This window comes from Sminthopsis crassicaudata, chromosome 2, assembly GCF_048593235.1.
Source record: "Sminthopsis crassicaudata isolate SCR6 chromosome 2, ASM4859323v1, whole genome shotgun sequence".
NCBI lineage: Eukaryota > Metazoa > Chordata > Mammalia > Dasyuromorphia > Dasyuridae > Sminthopsis > Sminthopsis crassicaudata.
Genome location: NC_133618.1, coordinates 624300128 through 624323468, shown reverse-complemented (window position 1 = coordinate 624323468; position 23341 = coordinate 624300128). Strand labels below are relative to the sequence as shown.

The 23341-nt window shown below is 37.3% G+C and overlaps 1 protein-coding gene across 1 annotated transcript in view; it reads right to left on the bottom strand.

The window, feature by feature from the left end:
- Positions 1 to 23341, bottom strand: part of CALY (calcyon neuron specific vesicular protein) — a 112395-nt gene that overhangs the window by 33353 nt on the left and 55701 nt on the right. Inside the window, exons 2-3 of the mRNA XM_074296292.1 lie at positions 5459 to 5619; positions 4535 to 4654 (exon numbers count right to left, since the gene is read on the bottom strand). Coding sequence (XP_074152393.1) covers positions 4535 to 4654; positions 5459 to 5602 — 264 coding nt within the window. The 5' untranslated portion in view covers positions 5603 to 5619. The remainder of the gene's footprint in view (positions 1 to 4534; positions 4655 to 5458; positions 5620 to 23341) is intronic.

The window sequence follows — 23341 nt, the reverse complement described above, 5'->3', positions numbered from 1 at the left end:
TAAGATAGCAGATTTGAAGCATCAGGATATGTGGACAGGAACATAAAAGCATTAATAGAGCAAAGAGAAAAAAAAAGGAATTGGAAAAGCAGAGATTAGAATATGGGACCACTGATCATTGGAGGCAATATGGCCTCATGCCTTAATGACCCAGGTCCATTGCACAGCCCCAAGTTCAAGTCTGACATCAGATATTTACTATCTGATTATTCTCTTTGGGTCATTTTGTAATGCCTCAGTTTCCCTGAATTGTAATACCTTAGTTTCCCTGAGTTGTTCTACCTTAGTTTCTCTGGTGGCCACCCCCCTCATTTGGACTGAGAGAATAGGGGCCTCTGGCCAGTCTCACACTCCAAAGAGTCATACAGCTCCAGATGACTTATCTCAAATAATTGGCTATCTCCTGGGTTCAGACTTCCTGTCTCATGCTCAATCATCTTCTTGACTCCCAACCTGTCAGAATTAAAAACTTATTGTACTTTCCTGGAATTTCCATTCACCTAATGCACATTCCCCCCTGCCATTGTTTCCCTGATAGCTGGAGCCCTATAAACTTCTCTGGAATCACTTGCTGGTTGCTGGATGCTTTGAAACAAGAGTTCCATCCAGCTGGCTAGTATGGCTTTGCTAGTCCAAATTCTCCACTATTAAAATATTAATAATCCTAATCTCTGTCTTGTCTCAGTTTCTCCAGAATTATAATTTAAGTCCTGTCTGACTCTTCATGACCCCCTTTGGAGTTTTGGGAGTTTTTTTGGGAAAGATATTGGAGTGACTTGGCATTTCCTTCTCTAGCAGATTTTACAGATGAGGAAACTGAGGCAAATGGGATTAACTGACTTGCTCAGAGTCAAACAGCTAGTATCTGAAGCTGCATTTGAACTCAGGAAGGAATCTTTCTAACCTCTTTCACCCCATTTGCCATTTTTGCTCTTCCCTTTCTAGAGCAAGGCTCATTCTCTTTGACATATATTTTTATATGCACTTAATGCTTTCTCCATTAGAATGTTAGCTTTTTTGTAAGTAGAGAATGTTTCTTTTTCTTTTTAATTCATATTCCCAGCATCTAGAACAGTGCCTGGCACATTATCAGAGATGCTCAACAAATACTGTTTGGTTGAGGGGCGGAGGAGGGGCAGGAGAGGAGGAGGAAAGGAAAGTAAACTGAAATAGAATGGTTTTCTCTTCTTTCTGTTACCGATCATTATCCTATCTAGCCCAGAAAATAGTCCTGTCTAATCTCTTTCTTTGTTCTTCTCTAGATAGAACTCCCAACACATTCGACCTTGTCAGTTTCACTTTATTCTGAGTTTTTACTATTTACAATATCTTTTTATAAGACATATATATATATATATATATATATATATATATATATACATACACACATACATACATATATATATGCATGTATATGTATATATGCGTAGGAATATCTTTTATATATCTATATATCTGTATGTGTATATATATACTCTTTATGTCCTTGCTTCCATCTTCTATACATATCTTTAAAATCTATATTTTCTCAATATGGAGGGATAGGAAAAACCCCACATTAAATACTTAACTATGAATTTTCCTTTGTTCCAGTCTGCATAAATGTCATTTAAGACATCTCTTAGAGGTTCATAAATTTAGTGTTTCAAGTGTTTCAAGACCTGCTAGTTGAGAGAGTGTACTCGTTGGACATTTCCTGGAAAAAATGAATTGTTTTCATCTGTCCTCCAGGATCTAGACAAATATAAGCTAATCACCAATTCAACTGCATGTGTATTTATTTAACACCTATATTCAGGGTTAGGTACTAAGAGATATAAAGACTAAAAAGGGGCCACACAGACCTTGCTCTTAGAGAATGGATGAATACTGCATTAAAACAGATATCTAAAACCAATATAATAATGTTTCATATTTTAAAAAATATAGTGCTGTAATTAGATTTAGGAATAAGAGAGGAAAGCATAATTCGAATGCAGATCAATTGAGAGGGAAATGGAGAAACAAGATTGCCATGAAAATATAAAATAGGCCACCTGGAGAGAAAATGGTGGTATCTCCCTGATCAGAAATCCTGAGTGACTACCTATTGTCTCTAGGATAAAACACACACAAAAGAAACATATTCTTCAGCCTGTCATTTAAAGAGCTCCACAATCTGGCTGTGATCTGTCTTTCTAGCCTTATTTCCCATTTATTTCCTCTTACCCACTCTAAGCTCCAATAAAGCTGGACTACCAGTTATTGCCCAAATTCAACGTGCCCATCTCTCACCACTTATGCATTCATGAAAACTGCATCCCATACCTTGAATACCATTCCTTATCTTTGCTTGTCAGAATTCTTTATATTCTGCAATACTCAATTCAGACACTAACTCCTCTGAATTCTCTGGTATTCACTCTTTATCTACCATCCAATTGTTAGTACTCTCCCCTTCCCCAAATTACCTTCTGCTTATTTATTCAGATAATGAGAGCAGATGATATTTGGATCAAATCCTCTCCTTTATCAAAGTCCTGATGCAGGACTCCATCCAAGGATGACCAGTTCTGTCACCAGAGGAGATATCCATTTACCAAAACCTGCCACTCTAGGTGAAGGAATGCATGAATGTGATAAGGAGTCACATCTCTAATCAGCTTCAGTTGGGAAGGAGAGGGACAAAAATCTGAATAAAGCCATTTTGAAATGAATGCAAGTTGTATCTAGGGATCTTTCCCTAATTAAAGGAAGAAATGAGAACATCTGGAGGAGATCATTCTTACCTTGACCTTTTCTGATACTTCATCATACAGATTGACATTCAGCCTTTTGGTCCCATCTATTCCACTATAATCCCCCAAAACTATAGAGAAGTATTACTAAAGGACAGTTTGAAGTAGGAATTAATTCTGCTCCCAAGGATTTATCAGTCAAGAAATATTTAAAGTGCTCAATATGTGCCAGGCATTATGCCAAATGCTAGAGATTCCAAGAAAGTCAAAAATAGTTCTTGCCCTCAAGAAACTTATATTCTCAATGGGAAAAGACATAATTAACTCTCTCTCTATATATATACAAGATATATACAGAATGGATGGAAAGCAATCCCACAGGGAAGACACTGAAATTTGGGAAAAGTTAGGTTGCTCTTTGTCTTGAAGGAAGTCAGGAAAGTTAAGACAGAAATGAGAGGGAACATTTAAGCCAAAAGGAATAGCCAAGGAAAAGTCTTAGAAAAAGGCACAATTTGGAGACTGGAGTATTATATGGGAAAAATAGGAAGGAAAATATTGTTGCTGGATTTTAGAGTGTGAAGAGGAAAAGAAAGAGTTACTCAAAAAAAATTGAAAAGCTAGAAAGGATTTTAAATACCCAATAGAAGGCTTTGTGTTTCAACTGGAGCTAATTGGGAGACATTGAGGTAGATTAAATAGGTGTTGAGTCACTCACAAGTCATTTCCATTAATCAGACATTTCAATAATGAATTTTGATCTTAGTTCTAACAAAAAAATTTATAGCACTTTGAAACTTGCAAAGGGCTTTTACAATACAACATATATTATGTGTATATATATATTTATATTAATAACATAACATGTATATGCACATTCATATTCTCACTTTTGATCATCACAACCACTCTGAGAGGCAGGTGTTATTACTATCCTAATTTTTTGGATAAGGAAACTGAGGTAGAGGGAAATTTTGTGATTTGTCTAGGGTCATACAGTCAATAAGTATCTGAGGTGATTTTTTTAAGTTCAGGTCTTTCTAACTCCAACTGCTTTGTTCTATAGCTCTTTATATTCTACCTAGCTTTTCTTAAGGGTCTTCTATGTAGAAATACTTTCCTTCTTCCTCAGGTACTATATACTTCAGAGTGAAAGATAATGGGGATGACTGTATTGTTGTCTCATTCTGTTCTTTTCAATTCATTTCGCAATGTCCCAAAATTAATGTTTCCTCCAATGGCACTGGTCTAGAAAAAGTAAACTTCAGCATTCCCTTTATCTTCTTTGTCAGCAAGAGTCACTTGGATTCTCCCCCTTTTAAAAATATTTATCTTTCCAATAGGATGAAGCAATGCCAATTTTGTTCTACCTGTGTCCCTTCATAGCAGGTAAATAACCTTAAGACACTATATATACCAAGAGGTTTTTATTAAAATTCCTTTATCCAGAAGAAGTAGCTAATTCTTACCCACTCCCAGACACCCAACCTCTGATAGTGTTTCCAGTTGGAACCTAAAAGATGATCTTAGATACCTATCTACTCTACTTGGCACCCCAAAATAGTACTTCTCTGGAGGGACCTTGGCTGGATTTTGCTTATGTGTCCAGGATACTAATGTATCCTGAATAATCTTTCCCTTATTCTTGAACATCTTTTCCTTTCTCAGTGAGACAACCCCAGCCTTAGCCAAGATTGACAATGTTCCAACCAACTTCCTTTCCTCAACAGAGACTTTTTGAAGACTTTCACATTTCTCTTTCCTGAATTATCAGGAGAAACTAGCAAAGGGACACTGTGAGTGAGGATCATTCTTACCTTGACCTTTTCTGATACTTCATCATATAGATTGACATTCAACCTTTTGATTCCAGGTACATGTAACTTTCTCTTCTTCTTCGACTGAAGCTGGTATTCTGTTCGGGTCTTGACGATCACCTGTGGGGGAAAATGATTTAGCAATGGAGAGCCCATAAGTTCCTCACCAGGTATATATACCTTCCTCTACCCCCCAAGAACTCTCCAGTGGAAATGGCCAGCCATCTAGAAATGGAGAAAAGAGTATGATGGATGGGAGTCAAGAGACCTGGACTTTTTGTACCATTGCTGCTGCTAGTTCACAGGACAAACCTTTGTAAAGGTTTGTAAAATCAAATGTGAGGTCAAAATCATAGCTTCCTTGAACTTTTATTTACTGTATAATTTTCTACATGAAAGGACAATAGCAAACTTCTACAAAGGCCTTAAGAAATGAAGACATGAATCTCCCTTCTTTTTTGGGGGTAGGGAGAGTGTGGTTTATATGGTAATAGGTATGTAATATGCCATACATCATCAATTTTGGTCAATGGATTTATTAGTTTTCCTTAATTGTTTATTTCTTTCTTGGAATAGATAAAATTCACTGGATTGGGGATGAAGGAGCTATATCTGAAAATGACTGATAATAAAAACAAAAAGATATTGATAAAGGATTTTTTAAAAGGTTATTTCTCTAGTTATAAAGGGAACACAAAGACATGAATGAATGTACTTTTTTGGATACTTACAATTGTACCAGTTTAAGTTATAGTTATTGGGAAAGCAGCGTATCATCATTGTCAAAGGGAAGCAAGGGCAAGCATCAGCCTTCCTTTTATGCCTAATTCTGGTTAAACGCTCAAGTCTTGTGCTCCATTTTATTCTAGCCCCCAGGGGCACACACATACAAGCTGTGGCCCTTGTGGGCCCTGCTCACATTACCTTGTCTGGGAACGGCTGTTGGAGCTGGTTGACATCCAGTGGGGTTATCAAAGGAATATTGTCAAAGCCATCTTCCCCTCCACCACCTCCACTGCCCTGCTCCTTCTCTGGCTTCTCTGACAGGTTACTCCCCAGCTTCACCATGGTGGTCCAGAATTGTCCTGCAGAAGAGAGATGGATGATCAGTTTCCCTGCACTCCAATCTGGTCCCCCCAAATGCTCCTTTTGATCCAGGGCACTGTCATCTGTGCCAGCTCCTGAATAAGAAATTAGGCATTTTGTCTTATAGCTAATTCTATCTTCTACTTCTCCAGGTTGGCTAAGTGTATGATAATTTAAACAGCAGAAAACACAACAGGGGGCTCTTGTAGAAGGAAAGTTTTATGGTTGAAAACTCATGCTTCAGTTATGTCTTAGAAAATGACATATTTTAGAGAATGAGGCTTCCTCCAGGAGGAAGATTATATTGTTTGATATCTTTTAGTTCTTTTTCAAAATTCATTTAACCTTCAAACTTTTATTTGGTTTGATCACCAATTCTAGTCCTTTCCCATCATCTCATCATTGCCAAAAAAACCTACCCATTAATTCAAAGTAACCTAAGTATCTTCCTCATTATAAACACATCTAGGAGGCCTATAACCCTTTTTGTATAAAGACTTGGCCATAAAAAGACTATAAAGGAGAACACATTATTGTTGTGATTCCCTTTTACACAAGCATGGATTCTGAAAATATTGTATGGATAGATGGACAGATAGATATTTAGTGATTAATAGAAAAGCAGGTAGATATGGGTAGATAGGTGGCTGTGTATATAGATGTATGGATAGGTAAGAAGATATGGACAGATGAATAAATAGATATAGATATGAATAAATGGAGAGAGATGGATAAATTTGAAAAATGAATAGAAAAGTACTAGATAGGGATGAATAGGTGTTTCTATATAGATAGATGGATAGTTTGGTTGATATGGATAAATAGGTATATATGGATAGATATATATATCTAGATAGATAGATACACAAAGGAATCTTGCAATGTAGAGGAACTCTATGATGAACCATTCACAAAAAGAAAGACAATGCAAAGTTAATTGGCTTTTTATTGTTCTTTATTTTGCCAATTCCAAAGCCAGGCTTTGAACCCAGGTTTCCTGGCTCAAAGGTGCTCTACCACAATGGTATAAAACTCAATTAGACAGAGGATGAAACCACACATGGGGATCCCCATATTGACTTAAAAAACCATGTAGTTATATATTTCTTTTTTTATTAAAACATCAACACATTACAGTCAGACAGTCACCACATTTTCATCTGGTTTGGGCAGCACTCAGGAATGCCGCGGGCTGCATTCTCTGCCACATCACCAATTCTCTGACCAGAATCACAACTAACCATGATGCAAAACCTTGTCCATATTGCAGTGTAATGAGTGCCATAAAAAACAAACAAAAAACCTAATAACACAAAAACCAAAGTCTCTCAACAGCATGACTAAATCAAGGGAACAGAATTCTTATTCCCCAAAGATCTTGAGCAAGCTCATCAAAGGCATAAACACATTTGGTAAGGTGGACAATCTTGCTATTAGTGTTAATGAAAGGGATTCAGCCAGCTCCCAGAGGCACATTACATAAGCAATTTACTGCCACAGAGTAATAAATGAATTCCCAATGTATTCAGGCAGACCACAAAACCAAATTGCAGAAGCCAGATGAATTTTCTTCTCTGTCCTTGTGGTTGAAGACCAGTATCATCATCATCATCATCATCATCATCAATAGCTTACACCGATAGAATGCCTTATGGTTTGCAAAGTCTTTTATACAGGAGCTCATTTGAGAAGAAACAATTACGATTTTATTACTGGAAATTATACTTAAGATGAAGTATTGCCATCTGCTTTACTGCTGCACCCTGTGACTATGACTATGAGATCTTCCCATGTAACCTCCAGATGAAACTTCCTAAATGTGTTGTATGACCCATTACAATGGGAGCTCATTGAGAACAAAGATTATCTATATTTTTTCTATCTACAACTTCAGTGCTCAGGAGGATGCTTTGCATAAATTTCAAGTGCTCTTTTAGGTTGACAAAATATATGACCCACAACCCCTTGGAATCCAACTCTAGGTTTGGTCGGTATGGGCATCTCTATTGCTGTTGTCATTGTTTAGTCCGAATACGCCATAGCACACTGTCAATGGATTTTTTTTAGCAAAGATTCTAGTGTGGTTTGTCATTTACTTCTCCAATGGCTTACAGTAAACAGAAGTTAAGTTACTTGCAGGGACACACAGCTAGTGAGTATCTGAGATGGGTTTGAACTCAAGTATTCCTGACTCCAGGCCTAGAATTTTATCCACTGATCCACCTATTACCATCTCTAGTATCTCTAGCATCACAAGAACTCAAATTGGCCCGGATGTTAGGAGATCTAGGTTCTAGACACCTCATTCTCCCAAATCAGCTCTGTGACCTTGGGCAACTAACATAATTTCTATGGGCTGCAGTTTCTTCTTCTGACTGGATAGCTCCAAATCTGATGTTAAATAAGAGTGGTCCTGGGAAGGAAGAGGGTTTATTGTTTAATAGATTTTTTCTTTAACTCACTGTGCACATGATCACGTGGCAAAAGAGAGCTGGACATATTTTGCCAACAGCAACTGAGAGAGAATAGAAATCAAATAAGACAGAGGAGCTGAGACAGGAAAAATGCAACTTAGCAGATCTTTACTCATGAAGACAGAAAGCAGATGACCCCGAATCAATCCAATGTGGCAGAGGAGTCAGAAAATGTGAAAAGTAATAGCTCAGGGACCCCTACCAGAGAGGCATAGGACATTAAAGATGAGGTGAGATCTGGCAGTGAAGTTGGGAAGAAGGGAGAATAACTGCCCACCACGGCCTAACTACTCCAATCCTAGAGCAGATATTGAAAAGATTCTCATTCCTGGCATCAGTTATAGGATCCCTACCCTTTAAAGATGGGATTTTGACATTCATCCCAGCCAAAGAACAATTCAGGAAACCTAAGAGGCAGCATAGTTGAAAGAATAATATTCAGTACTTGGGTTCAAATCCCATCTCAACTATTACAATACTCCTTCCCCAAATTACCCTTGATTAATTGTGTAATTATATATGTTCATATCTCCCTCATCAGAATGCAAGCTCATTGAAAGCTGGTTCTAATTTCTTTTGTGTTTTTATCCCTAGTGTCTGGCCAATGGCAAATTTTTTAATAAATGTTTGTCGATTAGTTGGGAGAGACATTGTAATATAGTGAATAGATTCCTGGAGGAAGGAAGAGTAGAAGTCCTTTTTGGATGGAGTTGATCAAGGAAAACTTCACAGAAGCAATAGCACCTCATCTGGATTTTGAAAGATGAGGAAGTTTTCAATAGATTGAGACTGAAGGATGTGACAAGCAAAGGGAACCATATGAGTAAAGGAGAAACAAAAGATGAATTCAGTGTTCAAAGGATATAAGAACGGGGAGGAGTATCTAAAAGTACAAAATATGGTGGGGGCAGGGGCAGAGGAGGAGTCCTAGTGTGTCATAGCTCTGAGAGCTCTGATTGATCACTTAGCTCATCCCCCAGTCTTCCAGGTGTGGAAAGTGAGAAATTAAGTGATTTGTTCTAGGTCATCACAATCCTATGTAAAGGCCAGGACTGAAGAACTTCGCCCATAGAGAAGCATTTGAAAATATTTAAGACACTATTTATTAATTTTCTCACCATTCATTCAATAGGAATCTCTTCTCTCTCAAAGCTTCTTGCTCCCATGGAATTATCCTTGACCTTTCCCAGAGCTCTAGAAATAGTTTCCTCCAAAGATTATATTATCTCTTCCATGAGACCTTTTTGGCTCCCATCAGTCATTAATGCCTCATCCCAATGAGAATTAAATTTTATTTTATTTATATTTTTGTATAAATTTTTATATACCTATGTTATTTTCCCAGATAGATTATTAGGTTCTTGAGGGCAAAAATTCTTCCTTATCATCTATTCCCATAGATGATACTGAATAGATGCTTATTGCTTGATTATTGATAACTGAATGATTTCAGCCATCCAGAAATCCTATGGTCTAGAGACAGAGTTGTAAACATATCAGAGGCCCTCTAGTTCCATCTCTTCTTCTTAAAACTTAGTAAACCATGACTTAGGGAGGCCAATTATTTGCCCACAGATACACAGACTATAAGAAAAAGAGGCTCTTAGGCTCACCTCTCTAACTCTTACTGCAGCTATCTTGTCTTTGTCCAAGGCAGGTCTGTTACAAAATAATAAAAAAGACTAGCTTTATTTTGAAGTTCCCCCTTCCCTTTAATATCCTTTTCCTACTTCTTTATGGGATATTTTAAATATTTAGCAACTCTTATTTTTTTTCAAAACCATTTCTGGGGAATGTGCAGAATTTTAGAGACAGAGAAAGGCCCTTGGAATAGAATGAAGTTGAAGTTTAGCCTAAAATATTTTCACAATAGAATTTGTATTTGAAAAAGAGAGAGAAAGCCTTAAACTGAAAGGAAAACATCTAAAGAGACGGGATTGTAAATATCATTAAAGTAATGGGAGAGATGTCAGTGGAATGGTCCTTGCTAGCCAGGCTTCCCCAAGTCTCCTCGAAGAATCTGAAATGAACCTTACAGATTAACTAGTCTAATCATCCCATTTCACGGATGAAGGAACTGAGATAGAGAGGAATCAATCATAAAATCATTTAAGTGATAGTCTTAGAATCTTAGGAACAAGATTTGAGAAGGCCTATGAGATAATCCAGCCCAGCCTCTCCTATTTAATAGTTGGGGCAGCTTAGTCCCAAAGAAATTCAGTGACCATCCTGAGGTACACAGAAAGCTCTCAGCAAAATAGATTGAGAGCTCAGGACATCTGGTTCATAGCCTCATTCTTTTCCCTCATTAAATCTACCAAAACCTATTTGTATAAAACTAGATGTATTTATTCTCCCAGTCAACTTTTTTTTTCCTAACCAAAATTTATAGTTCTTTCCCAACCAGCATCTACAACTTTTACCCATATCCATGGTTAGGTCCTTTGAATACTCAGAGAAAAATATGTAAGTCTATATCTTTTTTGAGAAAAGATATCTTTCTTTTCCCTTACAAGTAACATTCCTCTTGATATCCATTCCCTTCCTTGTTCTCCACACAAACTATTTTTGATTAAGATAAGAAGCTTATAGTTTATAAAAATAAATAAATAAATCCCATTCCTTTTTTCTTCACTTTCAAAGATGTATTATGAGACAGAAGTTGCTAATAATGTATCCAGGCACATCATGTCATCCCTAGGTACCACACACTCCTGTAACTGGGAAGGCAATGATTTTCTCTCTCTTAGTTTTGCCTTCGTTTCCCTTGGCTCCCACCCCTATAGCTCTTTTTGAAAGGGCTGACTCCCTAAACTTCAGTTTATGGATTCCTGGACTGACTGCACATCTCTCAGATTGGCTAAAATAAGAGGAAAAGATAATGATAAATGTTGGATTGCAATGGATTGCAAAACAAAAGCATTGTTGGTGGAGTTGTAAATAATCCAACTTTGGAACTATGCCCAAAAGGTTATAAAACTTTGCATACCCTTTGATCCAGCAGCATCTCTACTGGGCCTGTATCCCAAAGAGACCTTAATGGAGGGAAAGGGACCCACAAGTGTAAAAATATGTTTGTTGCATGCTTGTTTTTGTAGTGGCAAGAAACTAGAAAATGAATGAATGCTCAGCAGTTGGGAAATGGCTGAAAAAATTGTGGTATATGAATGTAATAAAATATTATTGTTCTATAAGAAATGATGAGCAGGCTGATTTCAGAAAAGCCCAGACAGACTTTACCATGAACAGATGCTGAGTGAAGTGAACAGAACCAAAAGAACATTGAACACAGTAACAAGATTATGTGATGATCCATGTAATGAAATTGGCTCTTTTCAACAGTGAGATGATTCCAGGCAATTCCAATAGACTTCTGATGGAAAGTGCCATCAGGATACAGACAGAATTATTGAGTCTGAATGTGTATCAAATCATAGTATTTTTACTTTTCTGTTGTTACTTCTTTGCTTATTTTTTCACTTTTTAGCTGATTTTTCTTGTGTATATTCTTAAAAATATAGAAATATATTTAGAATCGCACATATTTAACCTATATCAGATTGCTTGATGTCTTAGGGAGAGGAAGAAAAATTTGCAACACAAAGTTTTGTAAAAGTGGATGTTGAAAGCTATCTTTGCATGTTTTTTTTTAAATAGAATACTATCAAAATAAAATTTTAAAAATCAGAAAATGTATAAATGTATCCCAAGAAAATAATTGAAAATTTAAAAGAAATACTGAAAAAAGGACCCCTGGACTGGCAGATATTTCAGACTCCTTTCACCTCCAAATGTATGATCTGTAAAAATCAACTCCCACTTTTCCTTTCAAAAATCATATCAGTCAGCTTCTGGCCATTTTTACCCCTTTTAGCTGGAGAAAAATCAGGACTGGTTTAGCTTGATTGATCCATATTTTTATCCTAAGAAAACTTGAGTGCCAGGAGGCTAACTCCTCCAGGCAAGCCAGTCTGGACCCCACTGGAGGTAGAATGTAAGAGGGCTGTTCTGTCCTCTCCAGCAGGAGGACAGCTGGCTATTTGCCAGTTATGTCATAGAAGAAATACCTATTCAGGTATAACTTGAACCAGATGGCCATTTCTTCCAACTCTTAGATAACCTCTCTATCACTGGAAAACTTGAAAGGAGAAATGATAGCCACTTGTCTGAGACATAGACAAGGGGAAGAATTTAACTCTATGATTTCTAAGATCTTTGTTCTGCGATTTCATAACATATAATCTATGATATGAACTATTTTCAGGATTGGTCTTGGCTAAAGTCATCTAAAAGGAGAACCTCACAGTTAGTAAGAGTACAAAGATACATTCTTCCTCAAGAAGGATTTCTTTTTAGAAAATAAATTTCTGGCTTACTTGAAGAAAGTATTTTATTCCTAGAAAGACATCCTTGTCTTCTCCTAACTGAAGGGCTGCTATATTAAAGATTGACATTATTTTGTTTAACTAAAATTGGACAACACATCTTTCTCTCCTCCTTCCTTCCTTCCTTTCCTTCTTTCTTCATTCCTTTCTTCCTTCTTTCCTTCCTTCCCTTTCTCCCTCCCTCTCTTCCCTCCCTCCTTCCCTCCCCTCCCCTTCCCTCCCTCCCTTCCTTCCTCCCTTCCTTTCCTTTCCCTTCCCCTCTTCCTTCCCTTTCCCTCCCTCCCTTCCTTCCCTTTCCCTCCCTCCCTTCCTTCCCTTTCCCTTCCTTCCTTCCTTCCTTCCTTCCTTCCTTCCTTCCTTCCTTCCTTCCTTCCTTCCTTCCTTCCTTCCTTCCTTCCTTCCTTCCTTCCTTCCTTCCTTCCTTCCTTCCTTCCTTCCCTCTTTTTATCTCTCCCTCCCTCCTCTCTCTCTGTCCATATAATAAACCATACCCTTACCTGTGATTGATCCACCCAAAAATGTAAATTTCAGTCTCTGAAACCCTGCATGATATGTTAAATTTGGGGGGCTAGATGTCTTTCTTAAGGACCATGCCTCAAACCCAAATCATTCTGGCTCTCATTGATTAGCCAACAATAAGTCCCAGCCCAAGTCTTATTTGGTCACGTTTTGGACACTGATGGCTAAGAGTAATTGCAAATAGCAATTGTTTCTGTTTTGGCCAGAAACCCCGAGAGTCTTCCCCACCCAGATTAATTTTTTGTGACAACTTGAAGCATAGTAATGTTCATTGGTCTTTGTGGTGATTAGTTTTTAGAAAGATGGGTATTTCATGGCTCCCAGTTTTCACCACCATGGTCCTTGTTGGCTTAAAGCAGAGAGAGGGGGGAAAATGGATGCTTTTAATATTTCAGGACTTGCCTGAGGAATGAGAGATAAGTAATTGGAGCTCAAGGAGAGGCAGGAATCCTGGTGATCTTTGCTATAATCTGCTTTTCAATAAGATAGCTCTGCTGTGAGAGTGTGAGGGCAGGGTGCTGCATTCTTTGCTAGATCTGGAAGAAGAGGGAAACATAATGAGCTCAAAAGTTCACCTCCTAAAATAGGGAGGTATTTCATGGGACTCTTATCAGAAGTGCTTCTTTCTGATGAAAGGTTTCAAAATTTAGTATATGTGTAGGTATATGCTTCTGTGTCCTTAGAATCCCAAATATCTAGCTTGAAGGCATCACAGCAACCCCAATCCAATCCCCTCATTTTACAGTTGAGGAAAAAAAAGACTGTGCTGAAAAGTAAGTGACTTTCAATGGAAAATGATCCTAGAGCCAGGGGCCAATTTGTGAAGGAATTCCCAAATGGATTATCATCCTGCTTCCTCGAGGGCAATTTCTGCTCATCCAGAACCCTAATGTTCATCCCAACTCAGTGCTTTGAATCCTGATACTCCATGAGGTCTTCAAAGTTGGAAGCAGTTTTAAGGATGTCTCTATCCTCTAGCCCAAGTCTGCAGGGCTATAACTGCCCAAATGTACAGAATGAAGCTGGGGAAAATTAATTCTCTCAGCTAAACCCTGTATACCAGCTAAAAGGGACTAAGCATCAGGTCAGTCCACAGTGACAATGAAGGCTCAGCAGCTTGTGGGGAAATCTACTGAACATTATGGTTAGGACACATACAAGAAATATAGAACATTCTTGCCCTTGAAAGAAATGAACTGTCCCAGCAAAGCCAAAGGATAGTCAATTTAAGCTCTCACAATTCATTACTTTCCTCCTTATGCTCTATCTCTCCCAAGTTTAGTATCAAGTTTCTGCTCAGTGATGACCCTGGTTGTAAATGGGACATAGGATTTTAGTACTAAAAGAAATCTCGAGAGACCATCATTATATAAAGCACTATATAGACGTGAACTATTATATATGCTTATACATCTGTAAAATGAGCAGATTGGAATGAATGACCCTTCAGGTTACTTCCAGTTCTTCATCTATGATTCTATTATAGTCTAGTCTAACAACTTAATTTTATTTGTAAAATAAATTAAAACATTTTTAATGAACAAAAAATCTGTTTTCTTTCTCTTCTATCCATTCCCCCATTGGGAAAAAAATTGAAAAAAGAAAAAATTTGTAACAAATGTACAGAATCAAAACAAATTCCTGCATTGGTTCTTTCAAAAATATTTGTTTCATTCTTTATCCTGATTTTATAGCCTTTCTATCAGGAAGTAGATAATAAGCATTATCAATGCTTATATGGAATCATAGGTGGTTATTCAATACCTTCATTTGAAGATTATGTCAAATCAAATGATTGGTATGAAGTCACCCAGATACAGGGAAATTTCTTGGGAAATGCATTATGGACTAGTAGGGGAGGAAGATGGAAGCAAAACATTTTGGACCAATCAGCTGGGGCCAAAAAATACAACCCAAATCATTCTTCAAATGGTGACCCTAAAAAAATTTGTTACTGCTATCAGATCCCAGCCATGTGAGAACTGTAAGCAACTGGGTGGTATGGTGGATAGTGATGGTCTGAATCAGGAAGGCCTGAATTCAAATCCTGCCTCAGATACTTACTAGTTATGTGATTCTGAGCAAGTCACTTAACTTTTGTCTTTTTCCCCATCCTTAAAATATAGATAATAATAGCATCTGACTTCCAAGGCTGCTTTGATAATTAGAGGACATATTAATAAAGTACTGTAAACTTCAAATTATTACTGAAATACTACTGGCAATTATTATTATTATTAAGATCATGTTAGTTAACTTAGATACTTTTAGCGTGGAGAAGAAATATTTAGGAAGGACATGATAGATGCCTTCAGTTATTTGCTGCCTATAGAAAACAGATTAGATTTAGCATTGAACGGGATAAACTGAGTGAATAACTCTCATGAGAATGTGACCTTGACCTGTATCCTAAAAGTAACTTGAGATTTTGTAATAACAAGTTGAGCTATAGCTAAGAGATGCAGGTGATCATTTTAGACAAACCAACATTTCCCTCCTGTTCCCCCTCACACACACCATTTATAGACCTAATACAGTAAAGAGTGTATCATTGACTAATAGTCTTTGTTTCTTGGCTCTGGTAAATTAGAACTTCCCAGTCAATGGGAGAAAAGGACAGAAGGGAGTGGGAGGGATTTCTGGATAAGGTCTATATAATATTGTGTTTATATAACATTATACAATAATGTGTCTATATAATATTGCACTTTGCACTGCTTTACTGACATCTTGTTTGTTGGGAGTTGCCCTCTATCATGAGATTGTAATAAATCCTTTTTTGCCTTTTACCTTTAAGTCTCTGATTTTAATTTGATTAAGGATCACTATCACACACAGTTTTGGGGGCTCATCCAGGATATTTCCTGTTCATGAAGGATCTGTCTCATACCGAATCTTTGGGCAGAATTCTCTGGAGAATTCTCTGGTGGTCATTGGACTTGGTTCCAGAACTACCACTTTGATTAGGTAAATTCCCAAAGAGAGAGACACTCAGAGAAAATAAAAATGGAAGTGGGCAAGTGAAAATAGAGGACTAATTTGGCCTCTCTGGGATCTTCTAAGCTTTTTTCCCTTGGAGAGACTTGTAGAATGTGTCTTGGCTAGACTTCCATCCTTCGATGGTGATGGTCTGGATTTTCTGTGGTTTGGGCTTTTACCTGTTCCTCCCTGCATTTCTGGAATAGGGGGTAGGGCTAATAACTGAGCCATAGACCTGCAGCTGGATATCTACATCAAAATTTCCCCAACCCTCTCCTCCAGGGTCCTATAATCCACCAGTTTTTTACAGCTCTTGCTGCATATTTCCCTCCCTTGTAGATATAGTTGAAACGGTAGTTTTCTGCCATCTTGAATATTGGGGCTGTGTGTGTTTAAATTGGAATTCTGATTCTGAAATTGTATGAGATAATTGCTATTAACTAGTGCATGTTATAATTGTGAACTTGTTTATTCTGGTAATACTGAAGTCTACTAGAAGTTTAAATCTGGATTTGATTTGAATGTAAGTTGTAAGTTTAAAAATTGTATGAGTTGTGTTTTAACATTTTATCATACCTGCTGGATGTGGTATAAATTTTGTGAAAATTTGGTCCAAAGTTATTTAGATATTACCTATTCCAATCACATTCTATCTGTCTCTGTCTCTTTTTTTTTCTCTTTCTTTTTCACTTTCTTTTTCTTTTCCTGTCTCTCTCTTTTTCTTCTTCTTTTCTCTCTCTTTCTTTCATCTAAGAACTATATCCACACATGCATTATGAGGCAGGGGTGGAGAGGGGGAAGTTATATCAGTCTAGAACAGCAGCTCAGAAAGCCTACTACCTGGGATAAACTTCCTGGGAATCCAAATTTTCTCACCACTCATCAGCTTGCCCAGCATGGGTAATAATGGATGCCAGGCAAGTGATAGAGGATGCTGATCTCATTTGTTTTGTTCTGGGATGTGGTAGAACCTGGGCTCAAAAAGAAAATGTGGAGAAAGGGTTGATAAATTACATCCAACTGACAAAGATCATTCCTTCATTAAACAAGAATTTATCAATTATCTACTATGTGCAAGCCTAAGACAAAACACTAAAAATATGACACTATTCTTGCCTTCAAAGAGCTTATCATCAAGAGGGATTGAAATAGTCCAGGTGATGGTTCTTGACACATGTGAGATGGATCTTTGATGTTTTTAAAGGTATAAAATAAACTACATTCATAAGATTATGAAGGAAACAAATTACAAAGAAAATAAAGATGATTTTTCCCCTATGAAAATTCATTGACCCCTGAAATCTCTCCATGGACCCCAGATTAAGAACCCCTGGCATATGATCAATAAAAACCCCTCCATCTCTAGCAGTATATGAGTCTCTAAGTCTATGAAGAGTGAGAAGAAAAGAAGATACATGAAAAATAAATATAAGACAAATTAGGAAAGAAAAGAAAATAAAGGGAGTGAGATCAAATGGAGGAGAAATCACTTTTATCTTGGGGGTGAGGGTGAGGGTGGTCAATTCAATCTCAGGTGAGTGGATTTAAGAGGAAGTAAGAAGGGATAAGGTAGAAAATGTAGAGATGTCTCCTCTTCCCTTTTCAGAGTTGAAGGACCAAGAGTATAAAATAGACATGCTATAAGACACAGTTTGATGACACTGGTTGGCTTTGCTAGACTTCCCTCCCCCACTTTTTTCAATCTTTATTATAAGGTTAGATAGCTCAGTAGGGAACAAGGAGGGATATATTTGAAATGAAGAGGATTTAAAAAAAACAAATCAATAAAAAATGACATAAAAGGAAAGGTATAATGGGGTTTCAAATCGACAAAGATAATAAAAATTGGAAGCAGTTGCTGTTAATAGACCTGTGAGAAGATATGCACACTGACATACTGTGCTATGAATGGGTCCCAACTGATCTGGAAAACAATCTGAAATTATGGGAAGTAAGTCATTGAGTTGTTATCTGTCACTCAGCCATCTTTCTGATGAGCATAAGAAGCCAAGGCTGAAATGAAGGTCCCACATGTGCTTACAGAGTCACAGCAACACTTTTTGTGGTGGCAACAAACAGGAGAATGTGGGTAAACATGATTCGGGGAGCAGCTGAACAAATTGTGGAAGGGGGATGTTGGAGAAGGTGAGCTCATTTGTTCTCAGGAGTTTAATAACTAATTCTGTACAGCTGCTTCCCAGATTTAAATATCCAATTCTAGTTTCTCATTTGAGCTCCAGTCCCCCATAGCCAACTACCTATTGAATATTTCAGACTGGATATAGTGAGGTATCTAAAACTCATCAAATCTCAGGAAAAACGCATTGTCTTTCTCCACACCCATTTCAAACTTCTCTTTATATCAAGAGGTTACATGGTACAGTGGGGAAAAAATCCTAAAGGATTGGATTCAGCAGATTTGAACTGGATTCATATCCAGTTCCTCTCACTTATTAGTTATGTGACTCTGGGGAAATTATTTTATTTCTCTTTTTTTCTTTCATCTACAAGATGAGGGGATTGAACTAGATGAACTCCTTCAGCTCTAAATCTAGGAAGCTACAATCCTATGCCCAAGCTTTTCCTTATCAATCCCTCACAACCTTCCTATAATTCTTAATACCACAATTATCCTCACCTCAATTCACCCACTCAGTTGTCAGATCTTGAGGGTTTTATCTCCATATCTCAGCCAGACATGTCCTTCTCTCCACTCATCTGGACTATTATAATACCCTCTTAAGTGGTTTTGCTGCTTCTCTCCCTACTCTAATCCATCTCCACAGCCACCAAAAGGAGTTTTTCAAAATGTGGATCTGATCTTCCCACTTCCCAATTCAATAAATCCTAATACCTTAATACCTCTACTATCAAATAAACTCCTATGATCAGCATTTACATTTCTTTGCAAACTGCCCTCTTCCCTACCTCTTCAGTCTCCTTACAAATGACTCTCATTCACACACTCTCTAGCCCACCTTGCTGGATTTCACACACAATATCTCATTTTTTATCTCTGTGCCTTTGCCCTGTCTGTCTCACATATCTAAAATGTTTCCCCTCTTCACCTCCATCCTTTGGGGTCTCTAATTTCCTTCAAGACTCAGCTGAAATCCCACTGTTTCCAGGAAGCCTTTTCTGGTCTTCTCAGCTGCTAATTCCTTCCCATCTAAAGATCTCTTGTATTTCTGCTTTGGAGGGATATTATAGAAACAAAGGTGGTGCTACTGGACCTGGAGTCAGGAAGCCTAATAGAAAACTTAGTAAGACTTATTTGAACTGATTCAGAGTGAAGGAAGAAGAACCACGGGTCAATAAACCTAATGAACATAATAATTATGAAGAAAGGCATCACTATGAAACATCAGGAATCAATTGAACACACCCATCAATATTGACTTATATAACATGTCAAAGCCTCTTGAAAGTAAGGTGCTGGACTAGAAGAAAATGAGGGATAACATTGTCTAACTACCCAATATGTCTATTTGTTTTATTCATCTGTATTTTATTACAATGAAAGGTTATTTTGGGAGGAAATCATAGAGATGTAAAAACAAAATATCAATAAAACATTAATCTTGGACCAACTGGGAACTATTTTGTAATTTTAAGTGTAAGAGAGGTGCTGAATTAATTCATAACTAAACACAGAAATGGTTTTATAGTTGAGATATATGATGAAAGGAGAGAGAGAGACAGACAGACACCGAGACACAGAGAGACATATACACAGAGACAGAGAGGGAGAGGGAGAGACAGAGACAGAGAAAGACAGAGACACAAGAGACACAGAGAGACATATACACAGAGAGACAGAGAGACATATACACAGAGAGACAGAGTCAGAGACAGAGAGGGGGAGACATTATCAGATGGGGTGTAGAGGTGGGAGGACAGGGGATGGCAGACCTTGGGACCTGAAAGGGTTAGAAGTTTGGTCTCTAGTAGGCAATTGGGAACAATTGAAGAGATTTAAGCTGTGGGAGGATGTGATCAGACAAATCGCATTAGAAAGATTAATCTGGCACTAGGGATGGAGAATGGATTGAAGCGGGGACCAACTGGGCCTGTTAGTAGGCTATTAAAATGCAAAAACCTTGGGGAAGTATTAAACCCTTATCAGTTAACACCTTAGCTAGGATTAGCTGGCAGCTAGCCAAGATGAAGACCCTGCTGAAGGGTAACTTTTGTTAAGATTCTCAGTATCAGTGGCAGACAGAATTAGGCAGGTTCTCCTTCTCATACAAAGAAGTTAAATGCAGACACTGGGACTCTTGGGATTTTGTATACTCAAAACCAAAACTGTATGAAAACTATCAGACAGAAAAAGTCCAAGGCTGTTCTGGAACTAAATTTGTCTCTGAAAGTTTGGCCCTTTATGGCAGTCTGAGTCCTGGAAGCCACAGTCCTTTGGAAAAAGCTCTCTCCCTAAAGGTAAAGACCTGGGGAAAAATGCTACCTCAGACATCTAACACCTGGACTAGCTAGGGCAAGTCACTCAACTTCCCCAGTTCTGTTTCCTCTATCATTACATGAAGGGTTGTTTGGCCTCTGGGTTTCCATATTGATCTATACACCTTGAAACTAAAGAGTGAGATTTTTGTAGGACTTCCAAAAAGCATTAACTTACAAAGGTTTACTTTGAAGGTCCCATCCAATTAATAAGCATTTATTAAGCACTTACTATGTGCACTCAGTAAAGCATTAAGTTTACAAAGAATCAAAAACAAACCCTGCCATAAAGAAGTTTTCATTCTAATAGATAAAACACTAATAGAGAACAAATAAATAATGGAAATGCATTATTTTCTTCAGGAAGGGAATTGCAAAGGAGATAATCTGACTCAAGATTTCCTCACGGGATAGAAGGAATAGAAAATGGAAACAAAGTGTAAAGATGAGGAGAGATCCAAGGGGCATAGATTTAGAGTTTCCAGATATTTTGTTGATCATCTATTCTAGCTAAAAGGCTAGTTGTATAGATGAGGAAACTGAAGCCCAAAGAGATTAAAGTGATTTACTTAATTTAAACTACTACTAAATGGCAAAATTAGGATTTGAATCTAATGATTTCAAAACCTATGTTATATACTGCTTAAAATTTTTGATTTGTTCTGCAAATCTCAGATTAGTCGATTTAGGATTAGGGGATCCAAATTTTGCCTTGGCAAAAGGAAAAACATACTTAGAATTACTGCACTCAAATATATACATTTAAACACACACACACACACATATATATTATTACATACAACACACAGATATATAATAGCCAACATTTATATAGGATTTTAGAGTTTTTAAAGCTCTTTACAAATGTTAACTCATTTTTTTCTCACAACATGTGAAGTGCTATCTCCATTTTTCAGATGAAAAAATCAAGACTGAGAGAAAGGTTCAGTAACTTGCCCAGAACTATCCAGAGCTAATTAGTGACTGATGCAAGAACTTCTGACTTCAGGTCTATCTACTGAATTATCACACATATGTACATATATATATATATGTATATATATATATATATATATAAACACATAAAGCATATAAATGTATGTGTATATATTTATATCTCTCAATACATAACTATATCTATATCCATGTATGCACACAAACACACATTCTCTTGTCACGAGATATCTGAATAAATGTTGGATGATCTCTTTGTGAACACTTATAAAGATGTCATAAGGAATTCTTGATATAGGAAGGGATGGATTCTGATGACTTCTGAGATTCTTTTCAATTTGGCAATTCCTTGATATTGTGAGCATTATAAACTTAAAAGAAGCCAGGATGCTTTTAAGGAGTGATCTGACACAATTGATGGGAACAGGAGAGAGATGTGGTATCAATCTCTCTCCTCTGGGAACCAGGAGAGGATGAGATGTGATTTATCCCAGAAAAAGCTGTCATTTTGTAAATCTTTATGAAATTCTGATCCTCTAGCACTTTGTACAAATGGTCTTTCTATGGGTTCATGCAAAAGTGAATTTAAACATGCTGGCAGCCCAATTCTGTCTTTGATCTGAAAAAAAGAGCTATATTTCTTTTTTGTTTTATAGTCAGAAGCAAGAGGATGAAGAGGGAAAAATCATCCAATGCAAATAATTTTTGCAGGTTTCTGGAATTGAGGAGAGTATCGGACAAAGAACTAATGTGTTTTATAATCAAATGAAAACAGAAAGAAGCAATGGAACCACATTCTAAAATGACAATGACTTCTTTTCTTAGTATTGCTCAAAACAAAGGGGAAATCTAATGCTTTCCCAGGGATCACAAGTAATTTCAGCCTAACAAGTAGGTAAGTATCTAACCACCTTTCCCAACCATCTGGGACTCTCACCATTAGCTATGTGTTCTTCTGTCTTGAAGGATCCTGAAGGATCCAAACTGAAGATGCTGAAAGATGTTACTGGAATTTGGCATTAGCTCAGTTTACCTTTATTCTGTTTCAAGTCATCTTAATTGATCATCTTTTTATTTTTTTCAATGAACAAAAATCTATTTTCTCTCCCTTTCTTTTGGAAAAAGAAAAACACATCCCTTGCAATAAATATGCACAGTCAAGTAAGACAAATTTCTGCATAGGCTATGTGTAAAAATATGAGTCTCCAGAATGGATCCGGTAGGATGGCTTAGATGGAATGAAGGGAGGTGAGAGGAGTATAGTTAGCAGCATAAAGCTAGGGATTTAAGAGAATTGGATTTGATCCAGGTCTTCCTACTTCCAAGTCTAGGTAGTTCTCTGTCTAATGTGCTACCCTGTATTTCAGAGACCACTGGAAGTATTGGGATGAATCCATCCAGTTTCATGGAGGAGATCTTACTTGACCTACAATGGCCATCCCATCTACTCTGGAAATACTTGTCTTCCTCTTTGACCCAGTTTCCAGTGTAAAGCAACATAGCAATATTTGGCCCATTAAAGTTCAGGGCAAGACAGACATTGGATCTCCTTGGGATTGGAGTTTTGTGTACCCATTTCCTATGCTATACTGTTCATCAAATGAATGATTACTCCTTTCCCCTAATTTACTTTGTAAGATAAAGCTGCTATTCATTGATCAAATATAAAACACACTGGAACCTTTACAAAAAAGAAAGATATCATTGATATCCTAGATATTTTCCTTTAGTCAACAGTGAACAGCTAAGTATTCAGAGCCATTTCCTTAGCTAGAAATAAAACCATTTGCTCTCTGGTTCCCATCACGCACAATGACACCGAGCTAATTAATTTCCACTCAGAGGTCAAATGCTTAAGAAACAGATAGGCTTTTGAATGACAGAAAGATGGCTGGAGCCCCACTGCTGACATTGAGGTTGGTGTTCTGCGTGTGTTGGGGTGAGAGTGAAAGGAA